General features: G+C 36.6%; 1 protein-coding gene across 7 annotated transcripts in view; it reads left to right on the top strand.

Moving 5' to 3' along the window:
* The window catches only part of RCBTB2 (RCC1 and BTB domain containing protein 2), a 49,983-nt gene that overhangs the window by 7,011 nt on the left and 28,366 nt on the right, over nt 1-14,606 (top strand). For 4 of the 7 annotated variants that reach the window (XM_056109635.1, XM_056109624.1, XM_056109628.1 and 1 more), the window contains exons 2-5: nt 2,461-2,559; nt 8,361-8,424; nt 12,542-12,697; nt 12,921-13,071. In XM_056109635.1, the coding sequence (XP_055965610.1) occupies nt 8,383-8,424; nt 12,542-12,697; nt 12,921-13,071 (349 nt within the window). In that variant the 5' untranslated portion in view covers nt 2,461-2,559; nt 8,361-8,382. Of the gene's footprint in view, nt 1-2,460; nt 2,560-6,561; nt 6,610-8,360; nt 8,425-12,541; nt 12,698-12,920; nt 13,072-14,606 lie in introns of those variants that run through there. The other 3 variants (XM_056109651.1, XM_056109647.1, XM_056109642.1) reach the window with 2 other exon arrangements.

The raw sequence follows: 14,606 nt of genomic DNA, 5'->3' as shown, positions 1-14,606 counted from the left end.
AATGGTGGAGGGAAGCTGACACTGGTGATGGGATTGGTTCTAGAACATTGGATGTTTATAACCTAACTTTCAATAACTTTGGAAATCATGGTTCTTCAATAAAATAAATTGTTTTTAAATAACATGATAAATTCTGTGGTGAACTTGTAGTTTTGCTTTTATCTTTTAATATCTTATTTTGTTTTTGTTTGGGGGCCACACCCAGCGGTGCTCAAGGCTTACTCCTGGCTCTGTGCAGAAGGATCACTCCTGGCAGGCTCAGGGAACCCTGGAACTGTATGGGGTGTCAAGAATCAAACCCTGGTTGATTGTGTGCGAGGCAAGCATTCTATCTGCTATACTATCCCTTCAGCCCCAGCATCTTTTATCTTTTATATTTGTGAATCTTTTGCCCATATTAAAATTGAATTTTTTTTCTCACAGATTTTTTTTTTTTCATGAGACACCATGAGGTACAATTGTAGACTTACAAACTTTCGTGCTTGGATTTCAGTTAATACAATGATTGAGTACCGATCCCTTCATCAGTGCCCATTCTCCACCACCAATGAACCCACCACCAATGAACTACCACCCCCCCCAATCCTGTCCCCCCCACCCTGCCCCACCTCTGTGGCAAGGCATTCCCTTTTGCTCTCACTTTTCTTTAGGGTGTTGTGGTTTGCAATAGAGGTATTGGGTGGCCATTTTTCTCACATATTTTTAATTATTCTTTGTATTTTCTGAATAGTAGTACTTTTCCAGATTTTAGTTATATATTTTGAAAATATTTTCTCCCATTTCATGCCTTCTCCCATTCCCCCCTTTGTCTGTCTTGTATGATGCCAAAGCTTTAAGCTTTAATGCATTGACACTGGTGCTTCCTGCCATTGATGGCCTCACTCAAATTTAATTTTAATTATCAGGAATTGCAGTACCAGGGTCAATGTGTTAACAGAGTGACATTTACTAGATTTTCCCTTGTATTTTTTGATGCTGGATCTTATTTAAGGAATCTTTCCATGCCCTGAGGTTTAAAAAAAAGAAGAAGAAAACATTTTCTGTACTATCTTGAAAAACTTGGAAAGTTTTGCTTTTATTTTTCAAATCCCATGTGGTTTTCTCAGCCTTTTCCATTTGCAGTGCTACTGCTAAAAACTTTAGTATGTGTGGTTTCATGCTTCAAGCGTCCAAATTGTTGAAATTGCCTCCTAAATTTAAAAAGTATCTTGCCCGCACGGCAAAGCCTGGCAAGCTCCCTGTGATGTATTCAATATGCCAAAAACAGTAACAAGCCTCACAATTTGTTATGAGACGTTACTGGTGCCCACTTGAGCAAATTGATGAACAAAGGGAGGACATTGTTACAGTGATATATTTTATAGTAGCACTGTCCTCCCATTGTTCATTGATTTGCTCTAGCGGGCCCAGTAACATCTCCATTGTGAGACTTGTTGTTACTGTGTTTGGCATATCAAATGCGCTACAGTAATGAATTCAAATTTCACATAGATAAGTGAACAGATTTTTTTTAAACAAAGAATTTCCATAAAGAAATGGAAATGTCAATACTTGCTTCTTTGATTGATTAGCCCAAAACAGTTAAAACTAAATTAAACACTAAAGCATAAAATAAGAAAGTATAAAATATGCATAAGGCCAAATAGGGTAAACATTTCTTGACACCAGTCTTACAGCTTCAGTTCCAATGGCAAGGAAACAAAACCCGTATCAAACAAATAACTTAAAAAAAATATTTCTGCAAGGCACAATCACACACAGATTATTATCAAAAGATTCATCACTCTAAAAATAGAAGAGTATGAAGTTGTAAGAAGATATGATCATTCAGATTTTCACTAGGTTGATAAACTGAGGGCATCTTCCTGAGTGAAGTCAATCTGAAGGAGAGGGCAGAAACAGAACAATCTCTCTCAGATATGGGGTATAAAGCTACATGGCAACTAATGACAAAGACAAAAAATGTGGACAGTTGGTCTATAGAACTGACCTTACCTAGCAAAGAGGAAGTAGGTGGACAGTAGTTTGTCTTTGGGAAAATGGTGGAAGGAACTTGGCACTCTGATGGTGTGGGTGGTGCTATTTTATAGTATTTTAATTAATTATGTAACTTTTTAGAATAGTTGAGTACCTCTGTCATTTTTATAATACATAGAGCTGACATAATTTTTATTTAATTTGCTTTTTTTCTTTTGTTTTGAATTAGTACTCAGGGACTAATTTCAGCTTGGCACTCAGTAGTGGCTCTAGGCAGTGCTCGGGGGATGGAGCAATTCGGAGAATAGACTCTGGTCCTCCTCTGTGCAAAGCATGCACTGAGCCTGTTGAGCTGTCTCTCCAGCCTCCTGATATAAATTTTAAACTGTATTTTTCTTATGTAAACAACCCGTTATCATTAGAAGATGGTATATTCTTGTTCTTCTCTGTTCTCTAATATAGTTTTATGTGTTTATATTTCAGTCTCAATAACCTATTCTAGAAGCCAACTTTTACACAGATCTAGAAGAAATGAGATTAAAGATGACCAGACAGCGGACTCCAGAAATTTGAAACAATCAGGTACAGAAATTTTAAGAAAGACTGTTTCATTCAAACAGTGTAAAATAAAACTGCTTATAATCTACACAGAAAAACTTTTTTTTCAAATCCATAAGCTAATTTATTGGTAGGAGAGATGTCCAGAAAATTTTTAAAAAATACCTGCTTACCAGGAGAGAAACAAACAATCAGGGCTTTGGAATTAATCTCAGATTCAGATATTGACTCTGTCCCTGATTGACTGGCAATTAATGATCAAGTTATTGAAACATGTCTGTAAAATGAAGGTAGTCGTTTTACCTGTTTCACTTAAATATTATAAAAAATAAATAAGATAATATCAGTCTCTTATCTCAGAGTAATGTGTAACTATTGTTGTGGTTGATGGGGCAATAGCACAGCAGGTAGGGCGTTTGCCTTGCACGCAGCCGATCTGGGTTCGATTCTGCTGTCCCTCTTGGAAAACCTGGCAATCTACTGAGAGTATCTAGCCTGCATGGCAGCGTCTGGCAAGTTCCCCGTGGCGTATTTGATATGCCAAGAACAGTAACAACAAGTCTCACAATGGAGACGCTACTGGTGCCCTCTCGAGCAAATCAATGAACAATGGGAGGACAGTGCAACAGTGCTACTGTGCTATAGATATATGATTCTGTATATTATTATACATTTGAAAAGTACTTATCATAACACTATATTTCTAATAGCCCATTAAATAATACATATAAAGGATAATAAAACTATAATCCTAATATACTCTGCAGGGTATATTCCTCAAGTAATATAAATTGGGGAAGCTATACATGTATCACGTTAAAGAATAATCTTTGTTGAGCAGGGGGTGGCTCTGTGCTCAGGAATCAATTCTGGTGAGCCAAGGGAGACCATATATGATGACAAGGATGGAACCCGGATTGGCTGCACGTAAGGCAGGCACTCTGCCTGCATACTGTCCTCCTATCAAAGAATGTTAAAAATCAAAGTATCCAATCATCTTCTACATCCTAGAGAATTCAACAAGTTTTTCATTATACTGTATAATAGTACTAATATGGAATTATTTTTGAGTCACAAAAAACCTTATGACCAGCACAAAAAATTAATTTTACATTTAGTGTTAACAAATATTTCTATTTCTTTGAACTTGCCAAGTTCAACATGCAGTTGTACCTTAACCTGATTAGTCAAATGGAAGGACCTGTTTTCCACCATTCTAATGTTTAAAGAGTTATAACACTGAAAAGAGCTATTTACTTTGCTCCTTAAAAAGCCCATGCTTTGGGTCCAAAGCAATAATGCGGTGTAGGTAGGGAGTTCTGCATGTGGCTGACACGGAACCCTGGCATTCCATATGGTCACCTGAGCACTGCCAGGTGTGGCCCAAAAACAAACAAAAAGCCCATGCATTTAACATATTGATATCATTTCCCTTCTATTGGGAACAAAGATGATCTAATGTACAGTAAGGAGCACTTATTTCTACTTTGGTCTTTGTTTATTTCCTCTTGGTGTGTGTGTGTGTGGGGGGGGGTGCTTTAAATCTTCTTTCTCTGTATATCTTTTCTCTTCCCCTTCCTTAAAAAAACTTTTAAAAAAATTATTCCAGAAAAGTTTGGGACAGACAAGGAAAACTTATTTTTTGTTAGGATGAGACCGAAAAAAAAAAAAAGAGAGAGAAAGAGACTGATCTTTCTATATTGGCAGTCTCCAGTATACAAAAAGCTAAGAACAAGGGTGATTTCAACAAATATGTTCCGCTCTAAGTCCTGTGCTATGGTAATTCTAGAAATGAGTAAGTTATTATATTATAAGGACTTTGCAAATTAATAAAGAAAGAAGATCATGCAAGAGTAACTTTCACGTAAGACAGGGAAAGTGCTGTCAGCGAAACATTTAATAAGTGCAGTGGAAATGCAGAGGAGTGATCCCAGCCCATTAGAATAGGGAGCCTTATCAATTTGAAACGCAGTGAAAATCATTCTCAGTTTTAGAGAACAATTAGGATCTTAACAGATCTGATAAAAGTGTTGTAAGGGTTAAATATAATAAATTATCTTTTTATATTGGTATCTGGATCAGTTTCATAAATATATTAATTTTTAAATGAGAAATAATTTTCATTTTTAAGTGTAGCACTGTAGTACTGTTCTCCCATTGTTCATTGATTTGCTCGAGCGGGCCCTGTAACGTCTCCATCGTGAGACTTGTTGTTACTGTGTTTGGCATATTGAATACCTCACGGGTAGCTTGCCAGGCTTTGCTGTGCGGGCGAGATACTCTGGGTAGCTTGCTGTCCTCTCGGAGAGGGGCAGAGGAATCGAACCCGGCTCGGCCGGGCCGGCTGCGCGCAAGGCAAACACCGTACCGCTGTGCTATCACTCAAAAATAGCATGGCATTTTAAGTGATCCTGTGAAAAACAAACATATCTTTGAAATCTTAAAAATAGTTATAAGTGTTCATTCCACAGTTTAAGTTTTAATTATTTTGAATATATTAGTATTCTTTGTGGGCTGGAGCGATAGCACAGCAGGTAAGGTGTTTGCCTTGCATGCGGCCGACCCAGCTACCGAGAGTATCTCTCCCACACAGCAAAGCCTAGCAAGCTACCCATGACATATTCGATATGCCAAACACAGTAACAACAAGTCTCACAATGGAGATGTTACTGGGCCTGCTGGAGCAAATCGCTGAACAATGGGAGGACTGTGCTACAGTGCTATAGTGTTACTATTCCTTATATACTAAGAGACCTTTTTTATAGCTGAGGAGGAAAAATAGTGGCTTCAAGGACATACAATACATTGATAAGAAATATTCTTAAGACTATCATATTTTTGTTTTGTTTTCTTTTTCTTTGGGGCCATACCCGGCAGTGCTCAGGACTTACTCCTGGCTCTGCACTCAGGGATCACTTCTGAGGGGCTCAGGGAACCGCATAGGATACGAGGGATCAAAACTGGGGTGCTAGCATGCAAGGTGAGCTCCCTGCCCACTCTACTAACTCTTCGGCCCCAGACTTAATCTTATTTTGATTATTGTTTTTTTCTGTCTGTCATATGGCTCAATTACTTACACTCTCAGACAAAATGTTCTGCTGTTTGTACTTGAAGTATGAATTTTATCTAAGTGAGTATATTACAACCAAGCAAATTAGGAAATAAAAATCCATTAGGTGCAATTTTATTAAATTGTTCTCAGTGAGAGAAATAATATTTGTATTTCCTTTTTGGGATGAAATAGTTAATTTTATAAGAACAGATCCACAGTCTGTTTGTACATTGTATCTTCTGGTAGGGCTGCTTCTGCTAGACTACATGATAGAAAGCAATTACTGTGAAAATGGTTATTATTCCTGCAAAATGGTTATTATTAAAATAGTCAATTAAGACAAAAACACTCAGCACTGATGCTGATGCCTAATCGTAGTTGTTTCAGGTTTTTTTGTTCTGGCCTAGAACAGTGTTTCCCAAAGTAGGTGATACCACATCCCCCCACCTCTGAGCCCAAAGTGGGTGCCAAAACACTCCATTGGGGGCAGTAGTAGTGGTAGTAGTAATAGTAGTAATAGTAGGTATATTGGGAATTGCGTTTTCTGTTTTTTTCACTTAAAAAATAGTTTTCCAGGGGGTTCTGAGTGATTAGAAGATTATTTTTGGTTTTTGCACCGTACTTTCTGGTTCTCAGGACTTATTCTTTGCTTTGGACTGATCATTCTTTGCTTTGATCATTCTTGACTGGGCTCAGGGGACCATATATAGTGCTGGGGATTGAACCTGATCAGCTTCAGGAAAGGCAAGCAGCTACCTTACACTCTGGACTATTTCTCTGACCCATGTTGAGTGATTTTCTTTTTCCTCTTAAAATGAAGATGGTAGAACTACAAGTTTGGGAACCTCTGTTCTAGAATTATAAAGTCATATTCATTCATTTCCATTTTTTCATCCTTTTCATTCATTCTTCCCTTTTTTTTCAGTTAGCAAATTATATGCTCTTCACTGGAGCTGAGAATTGATAAGTCTGCTTTTCACAGTGATTTGGAATTTTCCAGTTTCAGAGAAAAATTGACGAAGGTCTACAGCTTATTTTTCTTTATCTATGGGAAGTCAATTCTGAAATCTAGTCTTTATTTTTTTTATGTCTATATATATAAAGAATCTATGTTTATCCTGGGATTAGTTTTCCAGACTTCAGCAGGAAAATTCCTATTAAGAGAGCATGTGGTCATTTCTGCACAGTTATACACCTTTGGGGTTTTATGACTCTTAACTCCCGTGCATAAAACTTAATTCCCTGTTATTTTCTTCATCATATTTGTTTGGAGATGTAAGTTTTAAAAAATAAAGTCTGCTACCTTTTCATATAATTCCCTTCACACTTTTCTCCTATTCGCCATGATTTATCCTATAGTAATAGTAGTTTTTGTTTTCAATGTCTACTGTTTTTTTTCAAATTTCATTTGACTGTTCAGAAATTTCATATACTTAAAAACATGTATGAAATTATGCAGTCCTTGCCTTTTTCCTTCTGACTTATTTCTCTTTGCATAATCTCTTTGAGTGTCTTTTCTGCTACAAATGGCAAATTTTATTAATTTTTTTGTAGTACTGGAAATTGAGCCCAGTTCTTGTGCTTTCGAAGCATGTACTTTATAACCAAGCCACATCCTTGGCCCTCATCTTTTTTAAACAGTTGTATAGTATTCCATTGTATAAATGTACCACGTTTTTCTGCAGCCAATAGACAAATAAGTGGTTTGGTTGGTTTCATATTTTAGCTATTATTAATAATGCTAAACATTGAGGTGAATATAGCATTTCACCTCAATATGATTTCATTTTTTGGGTTTATTCACAGGAGTAGGGATTTCATGTTCATATGGTAGTTCAATTTTTACCTTATAGAAGAAGCTTCATATTGCATTCCAAAATGGTTTCACTAATTTGTATTCTTACCAACCGTGCATTAGGGTTTCTTTTCGTCTCCACTGTCTCAATCATTAGTGTTGTCGCTTTGGTAGAAGTTAGTATCACAGGCATAAAGTGATACTCCTTGTGTTTTGTTTTCATTTTTAATAGGGACCCCTTCCAGCAGAGCTTGTACCATTCAGCTTGCTTGGTCTGTGGGGATGGGATAGGAATGCAGTGCTGTAAGGTCAAACTCAGGGCCGTGAGCATGCAAGGCGTGTGCTCTACCACTTGAACTAACTTCTAGGTCCCCTACTGTAGTTTTAATTCGCATTTTCCTTATAACTGAATCTTTTTATATGTCCTTTGACCATCTGATTGTCCTTTTCAAGAAATACTTAATCAAATCTTCTGCCTAGTTTGTTTTATTAGATTTACTTTTTTCTGTTGTGTTTTATGATTTTTTTCATATTTTAGCTATTAACATCTTATCAGAGGTGTGATTTGCAAATGTTTTCTCCCATTCAATAAGCTGTTTTTTTTAAAAAAAATTATTTAAGAAATTGTATATATTTTTTTAACTTAGTCGTATACTAAATTCCTCCCCAGCTGGAGAATTTCTTTTTCTTTCCTTCTACTTTCCAGTAAGTCTCTCTATTGAAAAAAATATATATTTTTGTCTATTCATAGTTTCTTCTGTTCAGAAACTTTTCAATTTTTCTACTCCTGGTTGTTATATTTTCCTTGAAGTTAGAATCCCTAAAGATACGTTATGTTATGCGGATGATATGGTACATTAAACCTATGCACTTTTTGATTTTGGGTGGGTCCTTTTATCCAAAAGTAAATTAATTTAAATATGCCTAGTTTCATTGGATATGTGAGAGCTTGATTTTACCACATGCTTTTTTCCTCAGGAACTGCAAGGACTGAGTCCATATGGAAGAAGAGCTTCCCCTTTTCTATGGCGAAAGTGGCAAGGTTAGAAAAACCTCTTGGAGCATGTATTTCTGTAGCATGAAACGTACTTCATCAAACATTTATTGGTCATCTGATAGGAAGATCAGTGAGATTTATCTATGATCACAGGAGCTCACAGAATAGTGACTAGGATTCAGATCAATAATTAGGGTGCGGACCAATTACTGTAGAGCACAAAAGGGTTTAGGAGAGAACTATGAATATTGTACTAGATGAAAGATTTCCAGAAATCTTTGAGCTTTACAAGGAACACTGGCTATCCCCTATTTTCAGACAATGCTGGCCTTCAAAAGAAGCAGAACTGAACAGTGTTTACTCCATTCACAGAAATGTTGAAGAATTATAAATAGTTAATCTTACATAACATGTTTTGGTTCATCTGAGATGAAATTTCAATTCATCATGTAATCTAATTCATCATAGATCCAAGGTGTTTTTATATTTATTTTTCATTTTATATATAGACATTATATCAGCTGAAGTCCTATCAGTGTCCAATTGATGTTAAAAGTTTCATGCACTTTGATTCCCATTTTGTGTTAACTTTCTTTGCAAAACATCAGTCTTCTACCAATTATTGCCATTATTAATTTTTGGTTTTTTTGGTTTGTACTCTTTGGGATTATAATATAGTCAAGATGCAATAAAAGATGTAAATATTTATACAAAGTCCAACATAATGTTCTTACCAAAGTTTCTGACACTGAACTCTATAGATACCATGTGATGACTTGAAGTGTTTGTGAAGTTATATCGGAAAGCCTTAATGCAGTGTGCAATGGCTATAAAACTTGGGAGTTCTACAAAATGTTAATAGGGAAAAATGCCTAATGTTTCCAGAGAATAGATTTGTACAATAAAAACATCCTAAAACCTAATTAGCAGTAAGATTGTTTATTATCCAAAGAAAGGATTATTTTGCCAGGAGATCCTTTAAAAAGCAAGGTCATGGTGAGATTTTTCAAGGAATTTTTTGGGGGGCCTACTCATGCTCAATATGTAATTTTTAATTATATTTCCACATTTTGTACTTTTTTTTCACACCCAGCAGTGTTCCTGGCCCTGCATAAGGAATTACTCCTGGAGGGCCCCAGGGAACCATTTGGAATGCTGGGAATTGAACACTGGTTGGCCACATACAAAGCAAGCACTGTACCTTCTACATTGTATAAAGCATAGAATATGGCCCACCACATACTTGAACAAATGTATGACTGCAGATTGAACTCTAGCAATTTAGTAATTGTAGTTAAGTAGATTATTATACTCTCATTCTTAATATTGTTGGAGATAAAGAGTTATACTGATAGCACACAAATAAATATATTTCTTTGTGTTTTCTTTGAGCTGATAGTAAATTTTCACTGTTTTGCATTATCAATTCAATAAACAGGGGAGGTAGACTAAATGGCAACAGAGTATTAAAGAAATGTTGGCTAGGGGTTTTTATCCACAGTAGGGTATGTGCAACTTGGAGAGTTGTCTGCACCAAACTAGGGTGTGAATTTTATTTATACAGCGACATAGTAGTATTAAGTCTTCACTCCCTAATAGCCCTTGTGTTTCCAATATAAATTTTCCTACTACCCCCATGGCTTTGGCTTTTGCTCACTTAGTTCCTTTCTTAACTTTTGTGAACAGAGGTGGTTGGGTGCCCTCTGTAGAGACAGCTACTGTCACCAGGGTAACTGAGATGTGATTCAGGCTCCTAAAGGTTACTGTGTGTGAATCTTCATTCATTCACACTTTTAATACAGATATGAATATATATATACATACACAAGTACATATATATATGCAAGGTGTTATATATATGGTATGTACAATGTATATAGTTATATATACTCATGTGTATGCTGCACAAAAGAGTATATTTTTATTCTGTAATTTTAGAGTTTTATATTAAATATTCACATCACAATTATGAACAAGTGTGTTTTATAAATTAAGTCATAAGTTCTCTATGAAGGTCCCCTACAGGAGGAAGTGAACAATCTAAAATAGCTTAGTCTAAAAGTTAAGACAATGAGATGTCTTTAGTTTTATAGTGTCCTTGAGTGTGGCCCTAAAAATTCTCAGGCTTGGACTTCGTAATTCAAGTGGCATGGTGAGGTCTAAGGGGCAGGATCTCACCCTGGTTAGGCTCTGCCACTAACCTAAGGTGATACTATTAGTAGTAGCAAGATGCTCAGCCTCAGTGTACTTTTCAAAGGGATACCCTGTTAACCACCACACACTGAATGGATTAAAGAACAGAAGTTTCTTTCCTGACAGTTCTAGAGGTTAAAAGTATGAAATCAAGGTTTTAGTAGGGCCATGCTCCTTCCAGGCTCGGGCAACATTCTTCCTTGTTTTTTCCTGGCTTCTGACACTAACTCCCAGTGGCCCTTGGTGCTTCAGGACTTATAGCTGCGTAACTACAAGACCTGCCTCCACTATCACATGGCTTTCTTTACTGTGTGTCTATATAGTATTACAGTTAAATTTATCTTCAACTTGAACTTGATACTGGTGCCCAGATTTAACTTTGATGAAGCTGTTTCTGTTTTGAAGGTGCTTCCAGTGATAAAAGCACTTGAATTATTGTATGCCAAAAGTGATTTGCAGCTCTCCTGTCTTGGGTAAAATCCAGTATATTGAGGGTTTCATACAAGAAAGGATAGAGGAAAGGATTTTTATCTCTTTTTTTCTTGCATCACTGATTCATTTGGAATACTTCATCTCCTCTGTCCTCAGACTGCATAATCAATGTGTACCATATCTTTAGCCAACTCCTAGGATGGAGTGGACATATAGCCTTTCTTGTGTGAAAAATGGGTAGTTAGTTTAATCAGCTCTCTACCAGAACTTATTCCTGTGTCACTTAATTGCTGATGGGAAAAATGGGTCTTAGAAAGTCCATTGTTCCTTCAACACAAATAGGGTTAATGAGAAAAATGGCCAGAGATGCCATTTGATAGGTTTATTTGCTTCTTGTATATCTCAGTTCTTGAAAGTTAAATAGTGCCAAAGTAAAAATATTTTAATACAGCTAATATATAAAATCTCTCTTTACAGCACCTCTGTTGTATCCACATTTAAAGCAGATGCTCATGATCTTATGTATGCTCTTTATGACGGGCTCAGTTGTGTCTCAAGTAACCTAAGTCGTGATGGTAGAAACCCTCATGATTAGGATTAATGTGTTATAAAGAGCATCTGTTGTTTTTAAGTCACCATAGTCTATAGTATTTTGTTATAGCATCTTGGAATGGGCTAAAACACCTTTGTATTTAATTGGAAATGGGATCATTGTAGATAGAATTTAATTTAGTCAAAGTCATTCTGGAGGGTAGCCCAGAATGCCTGAGGACTTTACAAGAAGGAAAAATTTGGACACAAAGATATATACTTACAGCGGGAGGATAATATAGAGGCACAGAAGACAACCACTTATGATCCAAATAAAGGACCTGGAACAAACCTTTCCTTCACTGCCCTCAGAAGAAGACAAAATAACCAATCCTTTAAGGTTCAATTTTAACTTTCTGTTTCACACTATGTGAAAATTATTTTTTGTTGTCAAGCAATTTAGTTTATGCTGCTTTGCTATCGCAGCTCTAACAAACCTGTATGCACACAATGAGATTTTCTTCTGACTAGTCCACAATCTTAAATGTTCCCATGGTGAGGGAACCCACTAACTTGTCAACTGAAAGTGTAAATTGACCCATTGGCAGAAACTTCTAGACTATTTCTTTAGTGTTTGGTGATCTTTTTAAAATAATTTCTTTAGTGAAGACATGAGATATTAGATGAAATAAATAGTTTTTCTCTTTCTCTCCCTCCGCCCCTCCTCTCCTTCCTGCTTTGAGCTAGTTTTCAGAGCAATATTTATAGCGTAGCCCATACACGGCTCCCTAAAGTTCAGCCTTGGATGATTCCTATTTCCCTGAGGAAGATTAATCAGTGAGATCTATTCCATCCTTAAGCAGTTGGTCTTTGAGAGGCCTCTCAAAAATAGATACAGCTTATTCCTCAAACCTGCAATAACTCCTCTACAGAATAAAAGAGGAAAAACTCCAGAGTTTTTATGAATAATCCCTTTTTAATTTAACTTTTTTTTTCCTCTTTTTAGTCAGTGAAGGCTACTTTGTCATCTTTGAAGATGTTAGATGTGGGAAAGTGGCCAATTTTCTCTCTTTGTTCTGAGGAAGAGCTACAGTTAATTCGTCAGGCTTGTGTCTTTGGCAGTGCAGGCAATGAAGTTTTATATACTACAACAAATGATGAGGTAATTTGTAAAAAATATTTTACATGTATTTTCAGTAATGGATTTGCTCTAAATTGAAGATCCTGGGGAAAATTGTGTGTGTGTGTTTGTGTGTGTGTGTGTGATAGAGAACAGAAAGATTATTATATAAATGCGGCAGTTATTTTGCTTTAAGAAGACTGTGCCTATTTGCATATAATTGTAGAAACAGAACAGCTTGAACTAATAGTGGTTTTTCCCACAGATTTTTGTGCTTGGCACAAATTGCTGTGGCTGTTTGGGGTTAGGTGATGTCCAGAGCACCATTGAACCTCGAAGACTAGATTCTTTAAGTGGCAAAAAGATAGCTTCCCTCAGCTATGGGAGTGGTCCACATGTTGTACTTGCAACAACAGGTAAGCAGAAACACAAAGTAGCCTTTGCCTTAAGAAGCAAGACTAGATTCACCCTCTAAATCGAGAACATTCTTTTTGGTATGGGTAAGAGACTCAACATTGGCTTGTTAACTTGACCTTAAATAACACAAAACATGGACATAAGAGCATGTAGCAGATGGAATCTAGCAATTGTCAGCATTTTAGATGTATGAATAGCAATGCTTTCAACCCAGTAAACAGCTTTGGTTTATCCCTTGTAAGTGTAATTAGTTTGCATTAGAACACCAAATTCACTATAGACCTTTTGAACTTGAAATTCCTCACTATGAGCTGAGAAATTAAAGCTGGATTCCAAGATTCCCTTCCTTTGCCTTCTGGGATTCTTGTATTTAATATTTAATGCTGAGGGCAATAATTAGAATATGGAAGTAAATGCTGTTCTGGCTATCTCAAACATTCAGGCTAATTAAAACATATTTAAAACTTATTTTAAACATATTAAAACAGAGGTCACAAGTTGCCCCCCATGAGGGGCTCTCCGGCAAGGCCATGGCTCCAGAGGCACAAGGACTTAATGCAGAGCCCGGCAGCTTGCAGCAGAAAAGTGAATGGACTGTGCCTAAATCCATGGTACCATGCCTCCCCGGGAGGGAAGGGGTGTCTCTCCCTTCCGCCTCTTTCCCCCTGGGAAGCAAGATGGCAGCCGCCTTGGAGCTTTTTGGAAAGCCAGGTATGAGCCGGTGGTGATGGGGCAACTGCAACCTCATGGGAAGGGGGGTGTTCCCGGCTCGTCCTTCAAGCCCTACCGAGGTCACATGTTGCCCCTCATGAGTGGCTCTCCGGCACAGCCATGGCTCCAGAGCCACAGAAACCAATCTTGTAATTATTTGGCTCTTGGCAGAAATCCCTCTAGACTTAATAATAAAATATCAGAAATCCAAAATTGCACAGCCGCTATTGCAGCTGTGCGGCATCATGTGTTTCTCATAACCAGATGTAGAAAACAAATTATTTCACAATGCCTTTTCAGCAGTTCTGATTGTTGGGTGTAAACTCTAAACAATAATGGTGCATCTTTTGTCGAAATAATGAATGTAATCAAAGTAGATAGAGAGTTAAGTAGAGTTCATCTTCCTCACAGGCATTGGGAGAGGTGGGAGGGGGGTATTTGGGTTTTTCGGTGGTGAAAAATAAGTAACTGGTGAAGGGAAAGGTGATCATTGCATGACTGAGTCTTAAACCTGAAAGCTTTGTAACTTTCCCACAGTGATTCAGTAAATAAATAAAAAAAAAAGGACAGTGAAAATATAATACACGCAAACAAATAGGAGAAAATATTTGCTAATTATATGTCTGAAAAGAGAAAAAATATTAAAACATATTTAAAACATATCTCAGGATTTTTCTTAGCTGGGCATTTATTTTATCAGTTCTCTTAAATAAAATTTATACTTTTAAAAATAATTTATTTCATATTTAAATATTATGAATTTTCAGTTGTCAATATGAGCAGACTACTTTCACTGAAAACAACAAAAAAAATCTAAATAAAC

This window comes from Sorex fumeus, unplaced genomic scaffold (genome assembly GCF_029834395.1).
Source record: "Sorex fumeus unplaced genomic scaffold, SorFum_2.1 ptg000008l, whole genome shotgun sequence".
Classification (NCBI taxonomy): domain Eukaryota; kingdom Metazoa; phylum Chordata; class Mammalia; order Eulipotyphla; family Soricidae; genus Sorex; species Sorex fumeus.
The sequence above is the reverse complement of the archived record's forward strand: the minus strand, read 5'-3'. Positions and strand labels throughout refer to the sequence as shown.